The 21,708-nt window shown below is 57.6% G+C and overlaps 1 protein-coding gene across 1 annotated transcript in view; it reads left to right on the top strand.

Annotated features, from left to right (window-relative positions):
• RAMP1 (receptor activity modifying protein 1) overlaps positions 1-21,708 on the top strand; it is a 48,807-nt gene that overhangs the window by 9,210 nt on the left and 17,889 nt on the right. Inside the window, exon 2 of the mRNA XM_047084880.1 lies at positions 9,306-9,444. Coding sequence (XP_046940836.1) covers positions 9,306-9,444 — 139 coding nt within the window. The remainder of the gene's footprint in view (positions 1-9,305; positions 9,445-21,708) is intronic.

The following is a 21,708-nucleotide window of genomic DNA, read 5'->3' as shown; positions in this document are numbered from 1 at the left end:
CTGGGGCCTCCTGCCCGCTGGGGACAGGGCTTGGCGACTGAAGGGCCTGGTCCGGGGGAGCCAGAGAAACCAGCCATGAGGGAGGCAGGAGCAGGTGCTCCGAGAGGCCGGGAGCTCCTCCCTCAGGGCCTGGCACCTCAACCTCTAGAACACTTGTCTCCAGGCCTTCCTGGTCCCGCCCCATCGGTGCCATCCTGAGGCCACCTCCCCCAGGGAGCCCCCTGCACTGTGGTTTATTTGTAAATCGAACACCTGCGCCAGTGCCCTGCATTGTCATTAAACACACACCAAATAGACTTCTTTGACAGGTGAGCTCTGAAAATTGGTTTATAAAATCACAGAATTCCTTTGGCCCTCCTCTGGTGGTACCACAAGTCCCTTCAGGATGCCATTGATGGCCGTGAGATTGAGTCTGGGTGCCGGCCCCTCCAGGACTCCGAGGGCCCCTTTGGGCCGTCTGTCCTCACCTTGACCTCTCTGCTGGTGCCCCTCTGTGGGAGCGGTCCTCCCAGTGAGGGCGGGGGAGGCCTGCACCTGCTTCCCTCAGCACTGCACGCCGCCAGGCATCACTGTCGGTGGCTGGGTGGCCATCCATCGCGTGGACCTTCTGCCGCTCGAGCAAGACCCCTCTCGACCGCTCATGGGGAGGATGGCCCCGATGAAGCCAGCCTGCACAGATGCCTCCCCTCAAAACTCCTGTGGACGTCGGTCATCCACAGGCTTTGGGGCCGCCTTGGGGGTCCCTGGCACTGAGCTGGCCAGCCTCACTGTCTCTCCCAGGTGTTCTGAGAGAAGCAAGTCAGGGATTGCCTCCTGGCTGCACCACTCCTGGGCTGTGTGACTCTGGGCAGGTCTCTTAACCTCTCTGAGCCCCCACTGTCTCCATCTGTTAAATGAGAGAACGATAAAACCTGCCCTACTGGTTATTTGCAAGGATTAACTAGACCGATGCCTGTAGAGGGCTTAGGACAGGACTTGGCCACTTGAGGCGTGGTTGTCGCCGCCCTGGGTGGGCGTCCCCAGCGTGCAGCCGTCCCCAGGATGAGCCGTGGGAGGAGAAGCACTTCTGGAAGTGGTGCGTAACAGACCTAGAGCCGGGCCTTCTTTCTACCCATGATGCCCAGCTTGCTTCAAAAAAAAATACAGATGATGGCTCTTGGCGGAGACACAGATATCCTCAGGCGCCCAAATGTGACATGGTATCGTGTCCCCCAGCACCAGCACCCTCTACAAGAGGTGAGAGCAACAGTATTTAAAAGAAGAGACGAGAAGACCATCTCCTAAGACCCAAGCCACTCTGAGCTTTCTAGAAGCCAGAAGAGGCCTGACAAGGGAAGCGGGCCGTCACCGGCGAGGAGTGCGAGGTGTCCCAGCGCATTCACACCTTCGCTTTCCGTGCCGTCAGCCCCCAAGCTCCCCAGAAGCCGCTGCAGGTGGACACCGTGTTCGGGGAGGTGCAGGCCCCGAGCTCCTGCATTCGGCTCAGGACCGGGTCCTCCTGGCAGCCGCCCCGGGGTCAGAGGAGGGCTTGCACTGGGCAGCCAGGAAGGGATGGCTCGCGGGGCTTTGACGCCCGAGTAGGGAGTTTTTACTGGACACACGAGAGGTTTAATCTCTTTTGCGGTGGGTTGTCCTCTTGGTTTTTGTTTTCATTTGTCAGGATAGGCTGACGGATGAGGGCAGCGTGTTCAAACCGAGTTCCGAGTACGTCATTCCCTGGGGCACTCGGTGACAGGCCAGGCATGTAGCGTCCTGGGGATTTGGCTGCCGAGGGGGTGTCCTGGGGAAGTGGGTGGCTCTCCCTGCTGGCACCACTGTAGCGGGGGCCTGCGGAGTGAGGATCTTCCCGATGGTGATTAGAAGATCTGGAAGGAGCAAAGAGGTAACATTTTACCAACCGTATGTTTTTGTGGGATTTTTAAACTGTTTTTTAAGTTTATTTATTTTGAGAGAGAGAGAGAGAGCAGGGGAGGGACGGAGAGAGAATCCCAAGCAGGCTCTACGTCGTCAGCATGGAGCCTGACCTGGGGCTCGATCCGATCTCACAAACCGTGAGATCATGACCTGAGCCGAGATCAAGGGTGGGACACTTAACTGAGCCACCCGGGCACCCCTGCACTTACTATTTTTAAACAGTTGCACTGAGGTGTAACTGACCTAGAGTAAACAGAATATGTTTGAAGTGCACAATTTGGAAGGTTCAGGCATACGTGTATACCTGTGTGTGGACTCAAGACAGTGAGCCCCTGAAAGTGTCCTGGCCCCTCCCAGTCTCCCCCTCCTGCGCCTCCCATGTCCTTCCCCACCATCACCCCTACAGGCCACTGGGTTCAGGCCTCCAGTGTCCTGTGGGTTGCTAAGGGAGGCTCAGGTCGAAAACCCCACCAAGGTGGGCTGTTCATTTTGAAGTGGGATCGCTTCCATGAAAACACGTCCTCTGGAAAGCATTAGCCCACCTGGTGCGGGAGGTTCCCATTTCACAGACAGAGAAACTGAGGCCCAAGAGGTGAAGAAGCCTGCCCGGGCCCCAAGCGAGGCCTCCTCTATCTGGGGTCTCTGGAGACTCGCAGGCTGCACTCCCCCTTCCCCCACTCACGGGCACCTCTGGGGGGTCTGTACTTCAGCCTCCAGCCGGGTCACCCTGCAGGAAGGCCTCCCTGCAGCTGCCCCTCCCCCAGGCCACCCCCCCCACCCTTTACCCCACCCGCCCCCCCGACTGCAGCTCTGGAGGACGGTGTGGGCTCTCGGGTTCTCCCTCCGCAAATAGGAAATCTGCCAGAGCAGGACGGGCCCTTCCTGGCAGATCCGCAGGCACAGACCAGGGACCCGTAAAACGGGACATGTCGGGTTCCCATCCTGGGCCCCTTGTGTCTCATTGGAAAACCTAATATTAAAGGTCTCTCAGTGCACCTGTCCTGCAGCCCTGAAGCCCAGGGGAGCCCGGCCTCCCTGTCTTTCCGGCCCCCGGTCACCTTGCCTGAGGGTCCCGCTGCCCTTGTGTGGCCACCATTGCTGCTCAGGTCAGGGGCGTTTTCCGCTGTGGAGAGAGGGAGCTCGTTCTTGGAATTCTCCCTAAAAGGACACCTGATTCTTGACGAACGCACATGCCAGGGAAGGCTGCTGTCCTGACGCGCCGAGGACGGAATGCTATCTGCTCACGGCCTCCGCACACGGCCTTTTAAAGACAGAGTTACGAGTGATTTCGTTCGCAACCACACAGGAACAGAACCCATCTGGCCCCAAACAGCGGGGTTTAAAACTTCTGGCAGTTTTAGTCAGTTAAAACGGTAAGGTACTCTCTCTCCAAGGAAAGAAACCCCGTGAGGCTTGTGTAAGAAAAAGGGGTGCCTGGGTGGCTCAGTGGGTCAAGCGTCCTGACTCGGCTCAGGTTTGTGGGTTCGAGCCTCCTGTCGGGCTCTGCGCTGACAGCACGGAGCCTGCTTGGGATTCTCTCTCTCTCTCTCTCTCTCTCTCTCTCTCTCTCTCTTTCTCTCTCAAAATAAATAAATAAACATTAAAAGAGAGAAGAAGAAAGAAAAACACCTCAAACCAGGCACCTGGGCGGCTCAGTCAGTGCAGCCCCTCCGTCCTGTTAGTGTCTCTGTCCCCGATTCCTCGGGTGCTCCCAGGAGCCCCCGGGGGTTTCTGTCACCCGTGGCCGAGCGTCCTGACCGAGAAGCACGTTCATCTTTGCCCTGAATCTGACCCTTCCCGCACAGGAGGGGAGCCCACGATGGAAGCGCCCTAGCTCCCCTCTCACACAGAACACCCGCTGACCCTCTGGTCAGCCAGTGTCACTGTCCCAACGACAGAGGACAGATGTTAACGTGCACGCACGTCAGAGAGGGTGGGAGAGGCGGGGCAGCAGATACTGTTCTGAGAAAACAGAGCTGCTCCAGCCCCCAAATGAGGCTGAGGAAGTGGCCAGGGGAACGGCTGGGGACAGCTGGGACCTCTCGGAGGAGGAGGAGGCCACAGCCACGGACAGGCCACGCTTGGGGAAAGGCATCTGTTCCCAGTGGGGAGATAGGCAGGGTGCTGGGGGCAGCGAGGGCTGGGGACAGAGGGGTGACCCTTGGAATGAGGCTGGATGGGCAGCTTGGAATTCCTTCCAGAAGCCGGTGTCCTAGCACCCCTGAGCTCCCTGTGAGCCCCCAGCACCTCTGTGTCCACGGCCGGTGGGCTTTCTCAGGGGTACCCTTGCCGTGCTCGCATGGGATCCGTGGGGCACCCGCCGGGGCTGTTGCGAAGTGTCAGGAACAGAGGGGTGGGGGGCTCCTGAGGGCAGGACTCCTGAGGGCTCCCAGAGAGCCCCAGGGACATGCTGTGGCCTCCCGGCCTCCACTGCCACGCGCCCTGGCGGGGGGGGGGGGCCTCCTTCCCAGAGCATCGAGGGAGGCCTGGCCTGGCCCGCACGTGGGTCCTGTCCTCGGGAGACCCTCCAAGGAGCTTTCCCCACATGCCATCCTTTTACCCCCACCCTGCCCGCCGGCCTTACTCCCCAGCTTCTCCGGCTAACACCCCAGGAGCCTTCTGGGGTGTCCTGCCCACCCTGGTGAGACCCTGCCCATGGGACGCCCTCCAGGAAGCGGACACAGGGATGGCCGCGGCTCAGACTTCTGCTACCTGGCCTCCCCTCTACCTCTGCCTTCGTGGGGTTTGTTGTGTGTTTTGTTTGGGTTTAATTTTTCTTTCGCTGCTCTGGAATGTCGCTTTGTCAGCTTTGACCCACTCTGTGATGTGTGCAGCCTGGGGCCTGTCACGTAATTAGTTCAGTGGCTGAGTTCTCTCTCCCACGCCCGTCTCACGTTCTGGCGGAACCGGTGGGGGCTCGGGGGTCTTCAGATAAACCCTCTGAAAGAGCGTGGAGCCCGTGGATGCCTCTGGGGGCGCCTTGCCGTATCTCTTCCTGGGACCCACAGGGTATCAGTCCCCTCTGACCACAGTCCTCCCCTGACCCTGAGTCTCTGACTCTGCAGGGGCACGTTGTGTGTGGGTGCACACTTGTGGCTGGACGCCTGTCCCCTTCCCGAGAGCTCTCGTTGCCTTGAGGGGATAGCTCTTGCCCACTTTGAGACATCCTGGCCTCTCTTCCGGGAGCACAGCCCCTGACCAGCCTCCCAGTACCTGGGACTCTGGGAGGGCCAGGGGAGGTCACACCTGAGGGGACTTCAGGGCATTGCTGTCAGTGCTCCCAGGTGGCCTCCACGGCTGGCCTGCCCTCCAGCTCCTCAGTGTCAGTCTCCTCTTCACTCATGTTTAAGGCTGCCAGTCAGCTCTGTTACCTTACCCAAGACTGTTCTTTACCTCTTCCTCTCCCGGTTTGACACCTTACTCTGTGAGCCAGCTGTCACCTCTGCCCAGGGCTTCAGCTTCCCATTCAATACTCCATTCTAGCACAGCTGTGGGCTGGGTCCTATCTATCCACCTACCCACCCATCCATCCATCCATCCATCTGTTCATCCATCCACCACCCACCCACCCACCCATCCATCCATCTACCCACCCACCTGTCCATCCACCCACCCACCCCATCCATCTACCCACCCACCTGTCCATCCACCCACCGACCCCATCCATCTACCCACCCATCTGTCCATCCAATCATCCATCCATCCACCCACCCATCCATTCATCCATCCATCCATCCATCCATTCAACTGTCTATCCACCCACCCACCCATCCACTCACCACCTGTCCATCCATCCACCCATCTAGCTTCCCACCCATCTGTCCATCCAATCATCCATCTATGCACCCACCCACCCATGCATCCATTCATCTATCTACCCATCCACCCATCCATCCGTCCATGCACCCATCCATTCATCCATCCATCTATCCACCACCCATCCATCCATCCATCCATCCATCTACCCACCCACCCAGCCAGCCAGCCATTCATCTATCCACCCACTCATCCATCCACCCACCCACCTGTCCATCCACCCACTCCATCCATCTACCCACCCATCTGTCCATCCAATCATCCACCCATCCACCCACTCATCCATCCATCCACCCACCCATCCATTCGTCCATCCATCCATCCAACTGTATATCCACCCACCCATCCACTCACCACCTGTCCATCCACCCACCCATCTAGCTTCCCACCCATCTGTCCATCCAATCATCCATCTATGCACCCACCCACCCACCCATGCATCCATCCATCCATCCACCCACTCATCCATCCATCCACCCTCCCAGCCATATGTCCATCCATCCAACCAATCATCCACTCATCCATCCACCCACCTGTTCATCCACCCACCCATCCATCCACCCACCCATCCATTCATCTGTTCATCCATCCACCACCCACCCACCCACCCATCCATCTACCCACCCACCCACCCACCTATCTACCCACCCATCCACCCACCCATCTGTCCATCCAATCATCCATCTATCCACCCACCCATCCATTCGTCCATGCATCCATCCATTCAACTGTCTATCCACCCACCCATCCACTCACCACCTGTCCATCCACCCACCCCATCCATCTACCCACCCATCTGTCCATCCAATCATCCACCCATCCACCCACTCATCCATCCATCCACCCACCCATCCATTCGTCCATCCATCCATCTATTCAATTGTCTACCCACCCACCCACCCATCCACTCACCACCTGTCCATCCACCCACCCATCTAGCTTCCCACCCATCTGTCCATCCAATCATCCATCTATGCACCCACCCACCCACCCATGCATCCATCCATCCATCCACCCACTCATCCATCCATCCACCCTCCCAGCCATATGTCCATCCATCCAACCAATCATCCACTCATCCATCCACCCACCTGTGCATCCACCCACCCATCCACCCATTCGTCTGTCTACCCACCCGTGTACCCACCAGGAACACCCATCCGGGAACTCTCCATTGAGCCCCCTGAAGCTGCAGTCTGAAATGGCACTTCACAGCCTGCTGTCATGACCCCCATCTATGACCCCCAACACCTCTCTTCATCTTCTGCCCTCTCCCCCAGGTCTGCAGTGAAAGAGAGGTCAGGCCATCCACTATATTGCCCAGCTTCCTGCCTAGTCCCCAACACCTTGGGACTGGGCAATAGCTGAGTTCAGTCAAACCTACACCTCTTCTGGTGCTGGGTCCTTAGGCCTGCTTCTGAGCCCCAAAGCCTCAGTTTCCCGTCTAGTAAGTTGATGATCACAGTAGGACCTGCCTCCAAGCTATCTGTGGGTGTGAAGAGCTTGGGCAGTGCTGTGCATTGTAGAGGCCAGAGGACCGTTTCCTTTGCATTTTATTCTTGGAAGACGGAGGCAGAGGGGGCAGGTGTCTGAGGGGCCGTGGGGCGAGCCCACTCAAGTACACACCCCCTTCTAGGCCATGTTTCAGAGTCAGGGACCCCAGAACTCCATACCCAGTGTACCTGCCCTGCGGGCTGCCGGCCTCTCCTCGGGTGGGCTCTTCCTCCCGCCTGCGGCCTTATGGGCTGCAAGGGTCAGCTGAGTGTCCACACGTGTCCATGAGGCCCAGCAAGGAGTCCAAGAATTCCTGGTACAACCCTGGCTTCCCAGCTGCGGTCTCCATCCAGGGATTTGGCAAAGCCGTGATGGTAGGGGTGGGGCTGGGGTGCCCTGTGGGCAGAGGGCCAACATTGCCTGGGGGGCAGTAGGTGGGCTGGGCCTCAAAGAGGGAATGTGAAGGACCTCCCACCCTGGCCCTGCACTGTTCCCTAGGGAGGCGGAGAAAGCAGGTGTCCAGCGTGGAGGGGAAGAGGAGGGAGGCCTAGGGGTGGGGACCCGGGGGACAGTCTTCCCCACCTGCCCAGCAGCCACCAGAGCCAGTTGTGGGCTTAGGGGGGACGAGGGAATTTTGATCTGGGCAGTGCATTCCCTTAACTTTTTACTTTCGAGCTCGTATTTATTAAGCGGGAGGGTAAAACACATTTCACGTCACAGTTTGTCAGCCTGGTTTGTAACTGGTAAGCATCCAGACATAGGGGAGGGGAGCAGGGAGCTCCTTGCAGCCAGTAGGCTGTTCCTGGGGCCAAGGGCTGCAGCCTGGACCCCACATTCTGGCCCACGTAGGCCAGAGGCCTGGTGGCATTGAGGGGAGGAGCCCGTGTCTGGTCCCGGGGTCCTCAGTTTGCGCACGTATGAAGTGGGGGTGTGGGGAACTGCATCAGGGGTTGGTGCGAGGGATGGAGTGGTGCATGAGCATCAGACCCAGGCCCGGTGCCGCTTGTGACGGTCAGTCCTGGCCTCGTCCACGCGGAGCACTGGGAGGCGCCGTCAGACCCACTGTCAGCAGGCAGGGACCTCGCTGGGTTCTGCGGTGATGGATGAGCCAGAGGCTCCCTCTCCAGGGATTATGTGGAAGTGGGTTCTGGGATGGGTGTGCAGGGAAGACAGGGGAGGATGTGGGGGGGGAGGCAGGGGAGGGTATGGGGGGGAGGCAGGGGAGGGTGTGCGGCGTGGAGGGGAGGCAGGTGAGGGTGAGGGGGAAGGCAGGGAACCTAGGACCTGGAACCTGGAACCTAGTTTCCTCAGTCCCCGTGGTCAGCTGAGGGGGAGGGGGAGGCAGGGAGGGGGAGGGGGAAGGCAGGGGAGGGTATGGGGGGAGGGGGAGGCAGGGGAGGGTGTTCGGGGGGGGCAGGGGAGGGTATGGGGGGGAGGCAGGGGAGGGTGTGTGGTGGGGGGGAGACGGGAAGGTGAGGGAGAAGGCAGGGGAGGGTGTGTGGTGGGGGGGGAGACGGGAGGGTGAGGGGGAAGGCAGGGGAGGGTATGGGGGGTAGGCAGGGGAGGGTGTGCAGGGAAGGCAAGGGAGGGTATGGGGGGGGTAGGCAGGGGAGGGTGTGCAGGGAAGGCAGGGAAGGGTGTGCGGTGGGTGGGGGAGGCAGGGGAGGGTATGGGGGGAGGGGGAGGCAGGGGAGGCTGTTCGGTGGGGGGGGCAGGGGAGGGTATGGGGGTAGGCAGGGGAGGGTGTGCGGTGCGGGGGGAGACGGGAGGGTGAGGGGGAAGGCAGGGGAGGGTATGGGAGGTAGGCAGGGGAGGGTGTGCAGGGAAGGCAAGGGAGGGTATGGGGGGGTAGGCAGGGGAGGGTGTGCAGGGAAGGCAGGGAAGGGTGTGCGGTGGGTGGGGGAGGCAGGGGAGGGTATGGGGGGGTAGGCAGGGGAGGGTGTAGGGGGGAGGCAGGGGAGAGTGGGCGGGGAAGGCAGGGGAGGGTACGGGGGGGTAGGCAGGGGAGGGTGTGCAGGGAAGGCAGGGGAGGGTGGGTGGGTCCCAGAGAGGCTGACGGTCCCCTGGGCCCTTCGTTGCAGTGCATCACCTCCTCATGGCCACGGCCTGCCAGGATGCCAACTCTGGCGCTCTCCTCCAGGAGCTCTGCCTCACCCAGTTCCAGGTGGACATGGAGGCCATCGGGAAGACGCTGTGGTGCGACTGGGGCGAGACCGTCAAGTGAGTGTCGTGTGGCCCCTGGCGGGAGGGACGTGGCTGGGGTGGGAGCCGCAGGGTCTGGTGCAAGGAGCCCGCTCGCGGCCGCGGTGAGGGGTTCTTCGCCAAAGTCTGTGGTGGCGGAATGTGGCCGTGGGCGAAGGAGGGCGCCAGCGATAAGCGAGTGGGGGCGGGAGGAGGCCATGTCCACAATGACCCGGGGCCGGGACGGATGGTGGGCCTTGTACGGGGGGAGCTCCGGGAGGGAGGGTTCCGTCTGGGCCATGTCTAGCTGAGACGCTCGTGGCCCATCCACGTGCAGGCGTGCGGGGGACAACAGAGAGCACCGTCTAGTGGCCGGGGGCTGAGTCTCGGTGGCAGGAGCCCCAGCTTGCACGGATGGCTCCGCTGGTTCCCTCGGTCCCCGTGGTCAGGCTGAGGCTGTTATTCCCACCCTGTTTGGGGCTCCGAGCTTCATCAACCTTTCATGACCTGTGAACCGCCACCGAAGACAGCTGGCACTGAGCCCCTTCCCCTTTGTGACTTCGGTTTTTCTGCCAAAGGGCCCTTCTTCCCGCCTCGCTGGGTGTATCCAGGGCCCCAGGCATTCCTCGGTGGGGTCGGGGGCTCTCCCCACCCGGGGCCCAGGCTCTTGGTGCTCTGGACCGGGAGCCAGAACTTGAGCATGATGGAGGAGGCAGGTGCTAGCATCAGAACAGCCTGTCCTTTAGGCTAATTGGTCTTCTGCCTCAGCAGAGGGATTTGTGTTTAAATTAAGGATGGCACGCTCATACAATCCAGGGAGGACACAGTGGGGTCCCCAAAGAAAAGCAGTCTCCCCGCTTATCTTGAGTAAGTGACCACGGATTGGTGCGGATGGCCTGCACACGGGTGGCCCAGCAGCCGACGGGGTAACGCCAGTGGTGTTCCCAAAGAAGCAGGGGTGACGTGGTCTTAGAAATGGGAGCCACCACAGGCGGTCCCCAGTAGCGCTCTGGTTGCAGACGGGAGTAACGATCAGTCGGGCCAAAGAAAGTTTTTCATCTTTCGAGCCAGGGGGTAAAACAAAAAGGGAATAGAGGCAGGGCTGAGGGTGACGTTGCTAGGACATTTTAAGTTTATTTATTTATTTATTTTGAGATAGAGAGCAAACAGGGAAGGGGCAGAGAGAGAGAGAGAGAGAGAGACAGAGAGACCCAAGCAGGCTCCACACTGTCAGCACACAGCCCAACACAGGGCTCGAACTCAGACTGTGAGATCATGACCTGAGCTGAGATCAAGAGTCGGACACTTAACCGACGGAGCCATCCGGGCGCCCCAGGACATTCTTTTATTTAAAAAGAAAATCAATGGGGCGCCTGGGTGGCGCAGTCGGTTAAGCGTCCGACTTCAGCCAGGTCACGATCTTGCGGTCCGTGAGTTCGAGCCCCGCGTCGGGCTCTGGGCTGATGGCTCGGAGCCTGGAGCCTGTTTCCGATTCTGTGTCTCCCTCTCTCTCTGCCCCTCCCCCGTTCATGCTCTGTCTCTCTCTGTCCCAAAAATAAATTAAAAACGTTGAAAAAAAATTTAAAAAAATAAATAAATAAATAAAAAGAAAATCAAGATATTTGAGGGAGCTGGAAGCAGAAGTCCTCATGGGAACAGTATGTCAGCACGTCAGCTGAGGCCTGCCGGCCCGGGTCTGTGGTCGGCAAGATAAGAGCCTGGAGAGAGGTCCGAGTCCTAGTCCCTGGAACCTAGTACACACAACATCACATGGCAAAGGGGAAGTAGGTTACAGATGCAACTAAGGTTGCTGAGCAGGTGACTTTGGGTGGGGAGATTATCCTGGATTATCCGGGTGGGTCCGAGTAAGCACAAGGGGCCTTAAATGGTCCCAGCGAGGCCTTTGGAGCAACATCAGACTGGCTTTTGTGTCCCTCTGACGCACCCTCCTGCCCATCCTTCTTTGAGCACCTCCTTACTTTCTGGTACCCCAAGATTTTCCAGGCTCATCGTATACGTTTTCTGCCCCCTTCCCCACTCCCCAGAAGCAGCGGTTTCTTCAAGGAAGCCCTGGTTTCTTTTATTAAAGAATGTTGTTTAGAGATGCCTGGGGGCTCAGTCAGTTGAGCGTCCAACTTCGGCTCGGGTCATGATCTCACGGTCTGTGAGTTCGAGCCCCGCGTCGGGCTCTGTGCCAACAGCTCAGAGTCTGGAGCCGGCTTCGGATTCTGTCTCATTCTCTCTCTGGCCCTCCCCGATTTGTGCTCTGTCTTTCAAAAATAAATAAATGTGAAAAAAAAAATGTCGTTTAGGGGCGCCTGGGTGGCTCAGGCAGTTAAGCATCAACTTCAGCTCAGGTCATGATCTCACAGTCAGTAGGTTTGAGCCCCGAGTCGGGCTCTGTGCTGACAGCTCGGAGCCTGGAGCCTGCTTCGGATTCTGTGTCTCTCTCTCTCTCTGCCCCTCCCCCACTCATGCTCTGTCTCTGTCTCCCAAAAATAATAAATAAAAACATTAAAAAAAGGTTTAAAAAAAACCCAAACTATGGAACCTGTTAAAAAGAAAAAAGAATGTCGTTTAGAAGCCAAGATACACACACACACACACACACACACACACACACACACTCTCTCTCTCTCTCTCTCTCTCTCTCTCTCTCTCTCTGTCTCTCTCTCTCTGTCTCATGTCAGGAATTCACGTGTAACCAGGGAGACCTTACAAGCCCTGAGAGAAAACATGGATGAGGTCTCCTGGAGCCTCCGTGGGGGGAAGGCTGAATAACAACGATATTTATATATTGTTACTGTAGTAACAGTATTGATTTCAAGGAATCGGTTTATGGTTTATGCGACTGGGGAGGGGGGAGGGTCTGGCAAGTCCAAAATCTGCAGGACAGGCCAGCACAGCTGATGCTGTAGCCCGGGGGGCAGAGTTTCTTAACTTGCCCCAACGTAAGGCCTTTCAACTGATCGGATGAGGCCCCCCACATTATCAGGGATGACCTCCTTTCCTTAAAGCCAGCGCATGGGAAGCAGGTCTCCGAAATTCCCCAGCAATGCCCAGATTGGTGTGAGATTGAATAACCGGGGGGTGTCGCCCGGCCAGGCTGACACAAAACCGACCGTCACCCTGTGCTTTGTGTCACAGCTGTTCTCAAAGGTGGGTACAGAGAAGCGTCGTCTCCCCTCATCCAGACTCTGGCCCATTACGCCCACCCACCGCCACCCACTCCCCATGGGTGACCAGTCTCTCTCGTCTCTGCGTCTTCCTTGTATTTCTTTTGCACAGGTCAGCCAGTGTACGAATTTTTCTCTCGCATCCTTTCTTATGTGGAGTGTATTTTACTATAGATATTCTTTTTGCACTTTGGTTTTGTTTCCTTTTTTTTTTTTTTTTTAATTTTTTTTTTTTTTCAACGTTTTTATTTATTTTTGGGACAGTGAGAGACAGAGCATGAACGGGGGAGGGGCAGAGAGAGAGAGGGAGACACAGAGGGAAACAGGCTCCAGGCTCTGAGCCATCAGCCCAGAGCCTGACGCGGGGCTCGAACTCACAGACCGCGAGATCGTGACCTGGCTGAAGTCGGACGCTTAACCGACTGCGCCACCCAGGTGCCCCCTTTTTTTTTTTTTTTTTTTAACCTAACAGCGTATACTGGAAATTAATTCTTACCAGTGCATGGAGAACTCCCTCACTCATTTTTACAGCTGGATAATATTTTGAGAGAGAGGGCGTGCATGCACGAGTTGGGGAGGGGCAGACAGAGAGGGAGAGAGAGAATCCCAAGCAGACTCTGCACTGTCAGCACAGAGCCCGACGCGGGGCTCGAACTCATGAACCGTGAGATGGTGACCTGGGCCGAGAGCGAGAGTCAGACGCTCAACCGACGAAGCCGCCCAGGCGCCCCGCCTCGCCTCATCTTCCAAGCATTTTCCTGTGGAGAGGCGTTTGGTGTCCCCGGTATTTTCCAATTTCAGATAGCGTGGAAGGGCACAGTCTCGAGCACCTGCACCTTCTTGCTGCTGGAGCTGTACCTCCAGGGTGGCCGCCTGGCATCAGAACCACGGGGTCTGAGGCGAGAGCACGTTTTGGGAGGCACTGCCTGTGTCCCCCCAGAGGGGCGGCCTCGGCGTCCCCGCTGGCGGTGTGTGAGGGAGCTTCCCCGCCACCGGCCGGCGCCCTGCGTGGTCAGGCCTGCGTCCTCACCATCCGATCCGCGAGAGACGCTGTTGCCTTCCTCCAGCGACGAGTTCACCTTCTGGAGGCTTAAGGGCCGTTCATCGATCTTTTCTGTAAATGCTTGTTCATGTCCTTTCCCAGTTTCTGGTCCTTTGTAAAGAATTATTTTATTTTATTAAATGGATTTACTTTTAAGTAAACTCTATGCCCAGCGTGGGGCTCGAACTCACGACCCCGAGACCAAGAGTCGCAGGTCCACCGACTGAGCCAGCCGGGCGCCCCTGAAGAGTTCTCTATGTTAGAAGAGACATTAGGACCGCTGTCTGCAACACACGTGAGATGTGTTCTCCCCGCCTGTTAGCTGTCTTCTGACTCTGTTTCCCGTGTTGCTGCTGTCCCGTCGTCTTGTTTCCATCCAGCTGTGTGCGTCAGTGTTTTATCACCCCTGGGTCTGAGTCACGGCTGGAAAGCCTTTCCCCACACTGAGGTTCGAGAGGAATCCCCCATGTTTTCTCTTCAGTCGCCGAGCCATCTGGACTGTATTCTGCGGCGAACCACAAGCAAATTCTGTCTTTCTCCAGATGAGCTGCCCAGTTGTCCTGTTTATTCGTGAGCCCGTCTTTGCCCCCAGTGAGTGGAGATGCCACTTTGTTCTATGTAATGCCCCTCTACGCTTTGCACCTTCATAAACAGTCCGTGTCAAACCCTCTTCATGTTGCCTGCCTGTACGACATCAGTTTCTTCTCCAGAACCGCCAGTGGGACCTCGCTGCCTACTGACTGCTCACTCACCACATTATTGCAGCTAGTGTTTGTCAAGCACCTACTGTGTGCTGGGCACCGTGTTAATCGGTTAACACGTGTCGTCTCATGGAAGTAAGCAGCAGCCGCGGGAGGGCAGAACACTTGTAATCCCCACTCTGTCTGCCCAGGGTCACAGCTGGCAAGGTCTCTTGGGGTCCAGAGTCCCAGCTCTTGACTCTCCCCACGGGCACGAGATGGCTCCCTCCTGGTTCTCAAGGGTGGTGTGGCGATGCTCTGTCTTCACAGAAGTGGGCGGGGGGAGCGGGTGAATGACGGCCTTTCGTGGCCATCTGAGCCCCTGCCAACATCCAGGGGGCCTGGTGAGGTCCGTCTGCAGTGGGATACAAAGTCTGGTTCTCAAGCCAAGGGCAGACTTTCCAGAGTCCCCTGGAGCCGCAGAGGTCTGGGGCAGGCAGGCTTGTCCAAATGATTGGGTGGAGATGAGAGGAAGGACCCAGAGAGAAGACCAGGCATGGCCGGGAGTGGGAGAGCTGCATGTACGGGCCGGAGAGCCATCAGCATGAAGGAACACAGTGGCCAGCAGACGAGCAGGACCCCGAGGTGGCGGGCCCACGGGCGGAGAGCCAGATAACAGGCTGGTCCCAGGGAATTCTCCCAGCCCAGGCTGGAGGGCTGCAGGCCAGGCAGGTGTGGGACAAAGGGGCAGGTGCTGGGAAAGACCCCGCCCTCAGCCAAGGGCAGCTGGCGGTGTCGGTGGGATGAAAGCGGCAGAACCGGGCAGTCGCTGGGTCTGGGATCCAGGCCCAGCCTAAAGCTGGGGGTGGACACCCCTAAAGTCAGGAGGCCAGAGGTCCCCAGTGCCTGCTGCCTGAGGTCATGGCTGCCGTAGCAACTGGGCTGGGCCCGCAGGTGACTGTGATCCGGCAGAGGGAGGTTCTGGATTCTACTCTGAAGTCAGGATTTAAAACAGCTGCGTGTTCGAGGACACGTGCCTTCCCACCAGGTGACAAATGCGAGAGAGGCAGGCTTCCCCAGCATGCACGGTCTAGAGAGACGTGGAGAAGGTCCCCTGCGGGCACACGGGGGGCCGGCTCGTGCTGGCTGGCCCTCTGGCTCCCAGTCTCCCAGCTCCACCTCAACCCTGCTTCACTTAGGACCTTAGATGGAAACACTGGGTTATTTCCAAAGTACTTCTCAGCAGCACTGTGCCTCTTGGCTCAGAGATAGAAACTTCTTAAGAAAAAGCGAAGGGCTCACAAGAGCACTCAGGCCACACTCCAATAAGAGGACAGTGACCTGCTGTGGAATTGTGGGTCTGCTTTGTTTCAGCTTGGAGCTGACCCTGGGACCAGGGCTGTCCAGCATGGTTCTGCACGTAAATGGGTCCATGACCCCGGACGCCGAACCCCGCTCCTCCAGTGGGAGCTTGGCTTGGGGCTGCTCCTGAGTCCTTTGTTTGGAGATGCTCGGGATTTTTCAGGCTCCCCTGGTGTCTGACCTGTCCCCGCACCAGGCCCGCTCAGGGCAGATGGGCTCTGCAGGGCGGGCCCAGCCCGTGATTCCCAGGGGCCAGCTCATTAAACTGCAGGCCTGGTCTGCCAGTGGAAATGTAATTTAGAGCATTAACTGGGAAGATAATCTAATTTGGGGAGCTACAGAGAACATGGGAAAATGTGTCATCAGAAACTCTCATTTCCAGAGAGGTTCCTGTGGGTTTTGGGGAGGGAGAGAAAGAGCGGAACAGAGAAGGAGAAGAATCTCCAACATGAGGAACTCAAGTAGAAACTGGTTGGTTTTAAAGTCCCCGCGTGTGGGATTTCCGCCCCCCCCACCCTACCCCCCCGAGACAAAAACTGCTGGTGGCTTTGGGAGGCCGGGAGCCCTGTCCTCTGCCTTCCTTGGGCTCTGAGGCATCACGGTGTTCACAGGAAAGATGTCAGAGAAACAGGTGTAGCACCTTCCATGATCTTTCATCAGAGAACCAACCTGACCCTCATACCCGTCCAGGCACCCCTCCTGTGCCTGCCCTGAAGCGTGTGGATTTATAAATGCCATCTGGGTCGCCTCAGCACACTCGGTCTCCCCGGCCCGCCTCCCTGGGGAATCCCTCCCCGCCGTGCCGACCCTGCGCTGGGCACAGAGGGCCCACTGGCCAGTTCCGAGGAGGGGTCCCCAGCCCTGCCAAGTGGGGAGTGGCCCGGTGTGTTAAGCAAAGGACACAGAATTAATGTTCGGGGTACCCCCGGCCAGTGCTGGGGATTCTGCCATGGGCACCCCACCCAGGGACTCCAGTCCCCGGACAGGGCCCTTGACCCACCGCGGGGTCTCTCCCGGGGCGGCTGCCATTCCCTCTGTGCCTCTGGAACAAAGGGCCTTCTTTGCGGCTCCCTTAAGATCGCCGAGGCAGGAAATTCTTCAGGACTCAGCAGTGATATCAGGACAGCTGCTTTAGTTTTGAATTGCAACAGGAACTGAAAGGGAGGCATCTTTCTGAAATCACGGAGGTCTCTCTGGGGCAGTGGCTGGTGTCCTCCGAGGGATTCTGGTTGCGCTCGGCCCCTCTTGCCAAGGCCTGGATGGGCCATGCCCCGGGCGCTCGGCAGGCCGTTCTCCAGAACCTGCGTCCCACCCACTGGGGCTCCATCCAGCTCCCGGGGCCCCATCCAGTTCCCTCGGGGGTCTGTGGGGCTGCGCACCTGCCCTGGCCCCCAGAGGCCCCGGCACAGGTGCTCATCCCCCACCCCTCTGGCCGCCTGGGTCGGGGGAGTCCTTCAGGTGTCTCCAGAGCACACGCTCACAGCCCCCAGCCCGGGCGCTGGAATCCTGACTTCCGGAGGCCTGCGTGGCCCGGCTCACCCTGCAGAGGCTGGTTCTGCCGAGGCCCTGCCTCTGCTGCCCGGCCGGGCCTCAGCCGGGCAAGAGGTGCAGACACAGCTTTCCAGGGCGCACTTGGGTGAGGGTGTGTGCCGTGGGCCATCACAGCTCTCCACACCTCTGAGCTGCTTGCCGGGTACCTTCCCCTCCAGTCTTCTTGGTGCCCAGCCGTGGACGGTGGGACGTTCTCGTGTTGCTGGTGTCAGCAGCAGAAAGGAAGGACCAAGGACCCCCCGCCCAAGCTGGGCCCAGAGCTCCCAGCAGCCACCCCTGGAATTTGTTAGGCCAAGGCTGTGACAGGGAGGCATGACGGGACTCAGAGTTTGCCGGGTGGGCAGAGGAAGGGGGGGAACCCTTTTTGTCCACCCTGTTCAAAGACAGCTCCTCAGACCCCCACCTAGGTGGGCATCTTAGCAGAGCTGCTGGGGGTGGGGGGGAATACCGTATGCACCACCGTGACCCCACAGCAGCAACAAGGGGGCCTTTCTGGGGGGGAGGGCAGGGAGGCAGAGGCCTGCCAGGCCCTTCTACCCTGTGTCAGGCGCTCAGCCGCGGCTGACCTGGGGGGGCAGACGGAGGGCTGGGCCAGTGGGACCAGTGCTGTGGGAGCAGGGTGTGCTGGAGAGGGAAGGATTTGTCTCGGGCTTTGTGCGCCCAGATCTATGCCCATAGAAGAGCAAGGTAAGGGGGTGGAAAGGTCTGGAAATCCACTGTCCTCCACCACAACCCCAGAGCCAGCCCTGGGCAGGCAGATGCGGGAGAGGAGTCACAAGGACACGAAGTGTCATAGGGACACACTCGGGGGAGGTCCTCAGGTGGCTCACAGCCCCACCCTGTCCCAGCTGCATCATCTCCCGGCAGCCAGAGGAATTGTCTTCACTTGGGGGGGCGGGGAGCCCCCACGGGCAGCAGCAGCATTTCGGTCTGGAGCTGCCTCAACCGTGTGCCTGCCTCGTGGAGGGTTCTCGTGATGGTGTCAGAGGACCTGTGCCTGTCCACCTGTTGGCCTGGAGGTTTGGGGGAGTGGGAGGGAGGAACCCCACTTCCTGCTTGAGAAAGCTCCTGGAAAAATGTGTCTGCAGAGGCCACAAGCCAGGCAATCCCCCTTGCGATGGGGGGAAGCCAGAAGCTTCCGCTGGCCACGCCCAGGGGCCACGGCTCGGTCCTTGGCTTCCCTTCATGTCCACTGCCCGAGTCCTGGCCCCGGGAGAGGGCACAGATGCTTCCCCAGACACGTGTCTGGGATGAAGTCAGGCCTGTGTGTCAGTGTGAAAGGTCAGCGGCCGGGCGACACTAAGCAGATCCTGGCTGTGAGCGGAGCGGGCAGGTGGGATGTGTCCTGGTGACGGGGACTTGTGGCCATATCCCTTCCACCCCCGCCTCCGCCTTGGACACGCTGCTGTGACTCCCCGCTTCCCCACGGCCAGGAAAACCCCAGACACGTCCAGGCTGTGCAGACAGGAGTCTGCTGTCCGGGGCCGGGGGGCCAGGCTCGCTCACACAGGGCTCCCCAGAGCCCGCTCACAGGCGGCCCCCCCAGGGCCATCTACACTGAGGGGCAGGGAGCGCGTGGTGAGAGTGATGAGAGGTAGGGGTGCAGCACAGTGAGTGTCACAGCAGATGTCCCCTCCTACTGCTGACCCTCAGCCCAGTGCTCACCCTGCCCCCAGGGTCTCCCAGGACCCAGCCATTCATCAGTCATTGTGTTGGTGGGCATCTTTGGAGCACGCTTGGGGCCAGCGACGCTCAGACCACTGTGGGGGCCTCTGGGGAGCTGTGGCACCAGGCGGCAGCCCTCCTTCTCCGGGCAGATTTTGAGGACAACCTCCCCCAGGGCTCACAGGACTTCAGCCCTGGACGCTTATGCACAGGGTGCCCCGTGGCTCCCACTCTGGGAACGGTGCCTCTTAGGTCTGAGTTCCCTCTTCTCCCAGCTAAAAAACGGAGGACTCACTTTCTTAAAAATACACCCCTTTTGGGGCACCTGGGTGGCAGTCAGTGGAGCCTCTGACTTTGGCTCAGGTCATGATCTCACAGTTCGAGATCAGTTCGTCATGATCTTCCAGGTCGAGATCTCACAGATCTCACAAACCCCGTATCGGGCTCACTGCTGTCAGTGCGAGCCTGCTTTAGATCTCTCTCTCTCTCTCTCTCTCTCTCTCTGCCCCTCCCCTGCTCTCTCTCTCTCTCTCTCTCTCTCTCTCTCTCTCTCTCAAAAGTAAATATTTTTTAATGGTTTTTTTTCATGTATTTTTGACAAAGAGAGAGACAGAGCATGAGCAGGGGAGGGGCAGAAAGAGAGAGGGAGACACAGAATCCAAAACAGGCTCCAGGCTCTGAACTGTCAGCACAAAGCCCGACGCGGGGCTCAAACTCACAAACCGTGAGATCATGGCCTGAACCGAAGTCAGACGCTCAACTGACTGAGGCACCCCAAAAACAAATGAACATTTAAAAAAAAAATGGGATGCCTGGGTGGCTCAGTCAGTTGAGCATCTGACTTCAGCTCAGGTCATGATCTCATGATTCGTGAGTTCAAGCCCTGCGTCGGGCTCTGTGCTGATGGCTCAGATCCTGGAGCCTGCTTCCGATTCTGTGTCTCCCTCTCTCTTTCTGCCCCACCCCCGCTCACACTCTGTCCCTCTCTCTCAAAAATAAATAAACATTTAAAAAAATTTTTTTAATAAAAAAGAAAGAAAGAAAGAAACACTCCTTTTGAGTAGCAAGAGAAGATGAGTGTACCCCCACTGCCCGGGCCAGGTGGACGTGGCCTCGCTTAGTGGCCAGAAGGCCAAGTTGACACACCCTGGTGTTCCCACCCCAAGTCTGTTGAGCCTTTACCAGGTCTTTGCAAACTTTAATGATACGGCTGTGAGAGCTTTGGTACATACGGCCTTCTGTTTTGAACTAACTTAAGAATTCTTGCAAATGGACTTACCGTGCCATGGACGTTCTGTGGTTCTCATAGGTTTTGCCCCGTTGCCCTTTTAAGGAATTGTACTCCTTTCTGTTACCAACCGCATATGAAGGCGTTTCCTCACATTCTCATGAGCCCTGAGTTTGCACAGATTTTCTGTTGGCAGGTGTACGTGAGATTTCCGCTTGTCCCATTTGCCCGCCTTTGGCCGTTGGGAAGGCGAAGTGATTCTTCTAGAGTTGTTTTGCAATTTGTTTTTTCTCAGGTGCAGATCATCTGACCATAATCTTTGCTTCTTACCTTTTGAGTCATTGGGAGTCTTTTAAGTCTGATTTTGCAAACTCTCGAACATGGTAGAGGTCAGCTGTCTGTCATTTTTGTCCTAATCATCTTTTCTTCAAGTTTCGCTTGTGTTTATTTTGGTGACGCTTGTCTCCCGTGTTTGATTTAGTTATGCAGTTCACGTGTGTGCCCTCGCTCGCTCCCCAGAGGTCTGGAATTCAGGCACAGTCCTGTCTGTTGCAGAAATTCAATTGTCGCAATTCCAAGGGAGTCACATGGCCACAGTATTATGTTCTGTTTCTGTTTAGTCGTTATGTGTTTTGAAATAACATTTATCTTCTTAAACACGCTAAGTAGTTACATTAAGACATGAATAAAATTTACTTCCTCCCTACCTCGATTAGGCTAACATAATTTGTTAAATAATGTTGCCTACCTCCATAGTTTGGTTATGCTTGATTTAATACTTAGTATGTTCTTGTGTGCATTAGAGTAATTTCAGTTAATTTTTTACAAAAAATTTTAATGCTTATTTTTAAAAATTTTTTTTCAACGTTTATTTTTGGGACAGAGAGAGACAGAGCATGAACAGGGGAGGGGCAGAGAGAGAGGGAGACACAGAATCGGAAACAGGCTCCAGGCTCTGAGCCATCAGCCCAGAGCCCAACGCGGGGCTCGAACTCCCGGACCGCGAGATCGTGACCTGGCTGAAGTCGGACGCTCAACCGACTGCGCCACCCAGGCGCCCCAAATGCTTATTTTTAAGAGAGAGAGAGAGAACGAATGGGGGAGGGGCAGAGAGAGAGAGAGGGGGACACAGAATCCGAAGCAGGCTCCAGGCTCTGAGCTGTCAGCACAGAGCCGGATGTGGGGCTCAAACTCACGAATGGTGAGATCATGACCTGATCTGGTCGGACACTTAACCGACTGAGCCACCCAGGCGCCCCTCAGTTAATTTTTATGTATGTCTTGGGGCCATCCACCCCCCTTCGATCGCCATGGCCCTACAATATTTTCTACAATTTAGAAGATCTCATTCTCTCTTTGTGTGTTCATTCTCATTGTATTTTCACCTTACCTTCTGCTTTCTTTGATGTGTTCTCTGCCTATTTTTCCAAGAGAACTAAAGAACCGTTTTGCCAGATTCCGTAAGAAGTCACATTGAGGTTCTAGGTGAGATGGCCAGGCACCAGCCAGACAGCTAGGGAGGTGCTATCTGTCTTCAGGAATCCTGCCCATGAGGAGTGTCTCGGGGGCCCTGTGTCCTGAAGAACACGGCAGCAGGCC

This window comes from Lynx rufus, unplaced genomic scaffold (assembly GCF_022079265.1).
Source record: "Lynx rufus isolate CCGP_SWC_20201006 ecotype Redwood Valley unplaced genomic scaffold, mLynRuf1.p SCAF_2, whole genome shotgun sequence".
In the NCBI taxonomy this organism is placed as follows: domain Eukaryota; kingdom Metazoa; phylum Chordata; class Mammalia; order Carnivora; family Felidae; genus Lynx; species Lynx rufus.
Note: the sequence above shows the minus strand (reverse complement) of the source record. Positions and strands in the feature narration are given on the sequence as shown.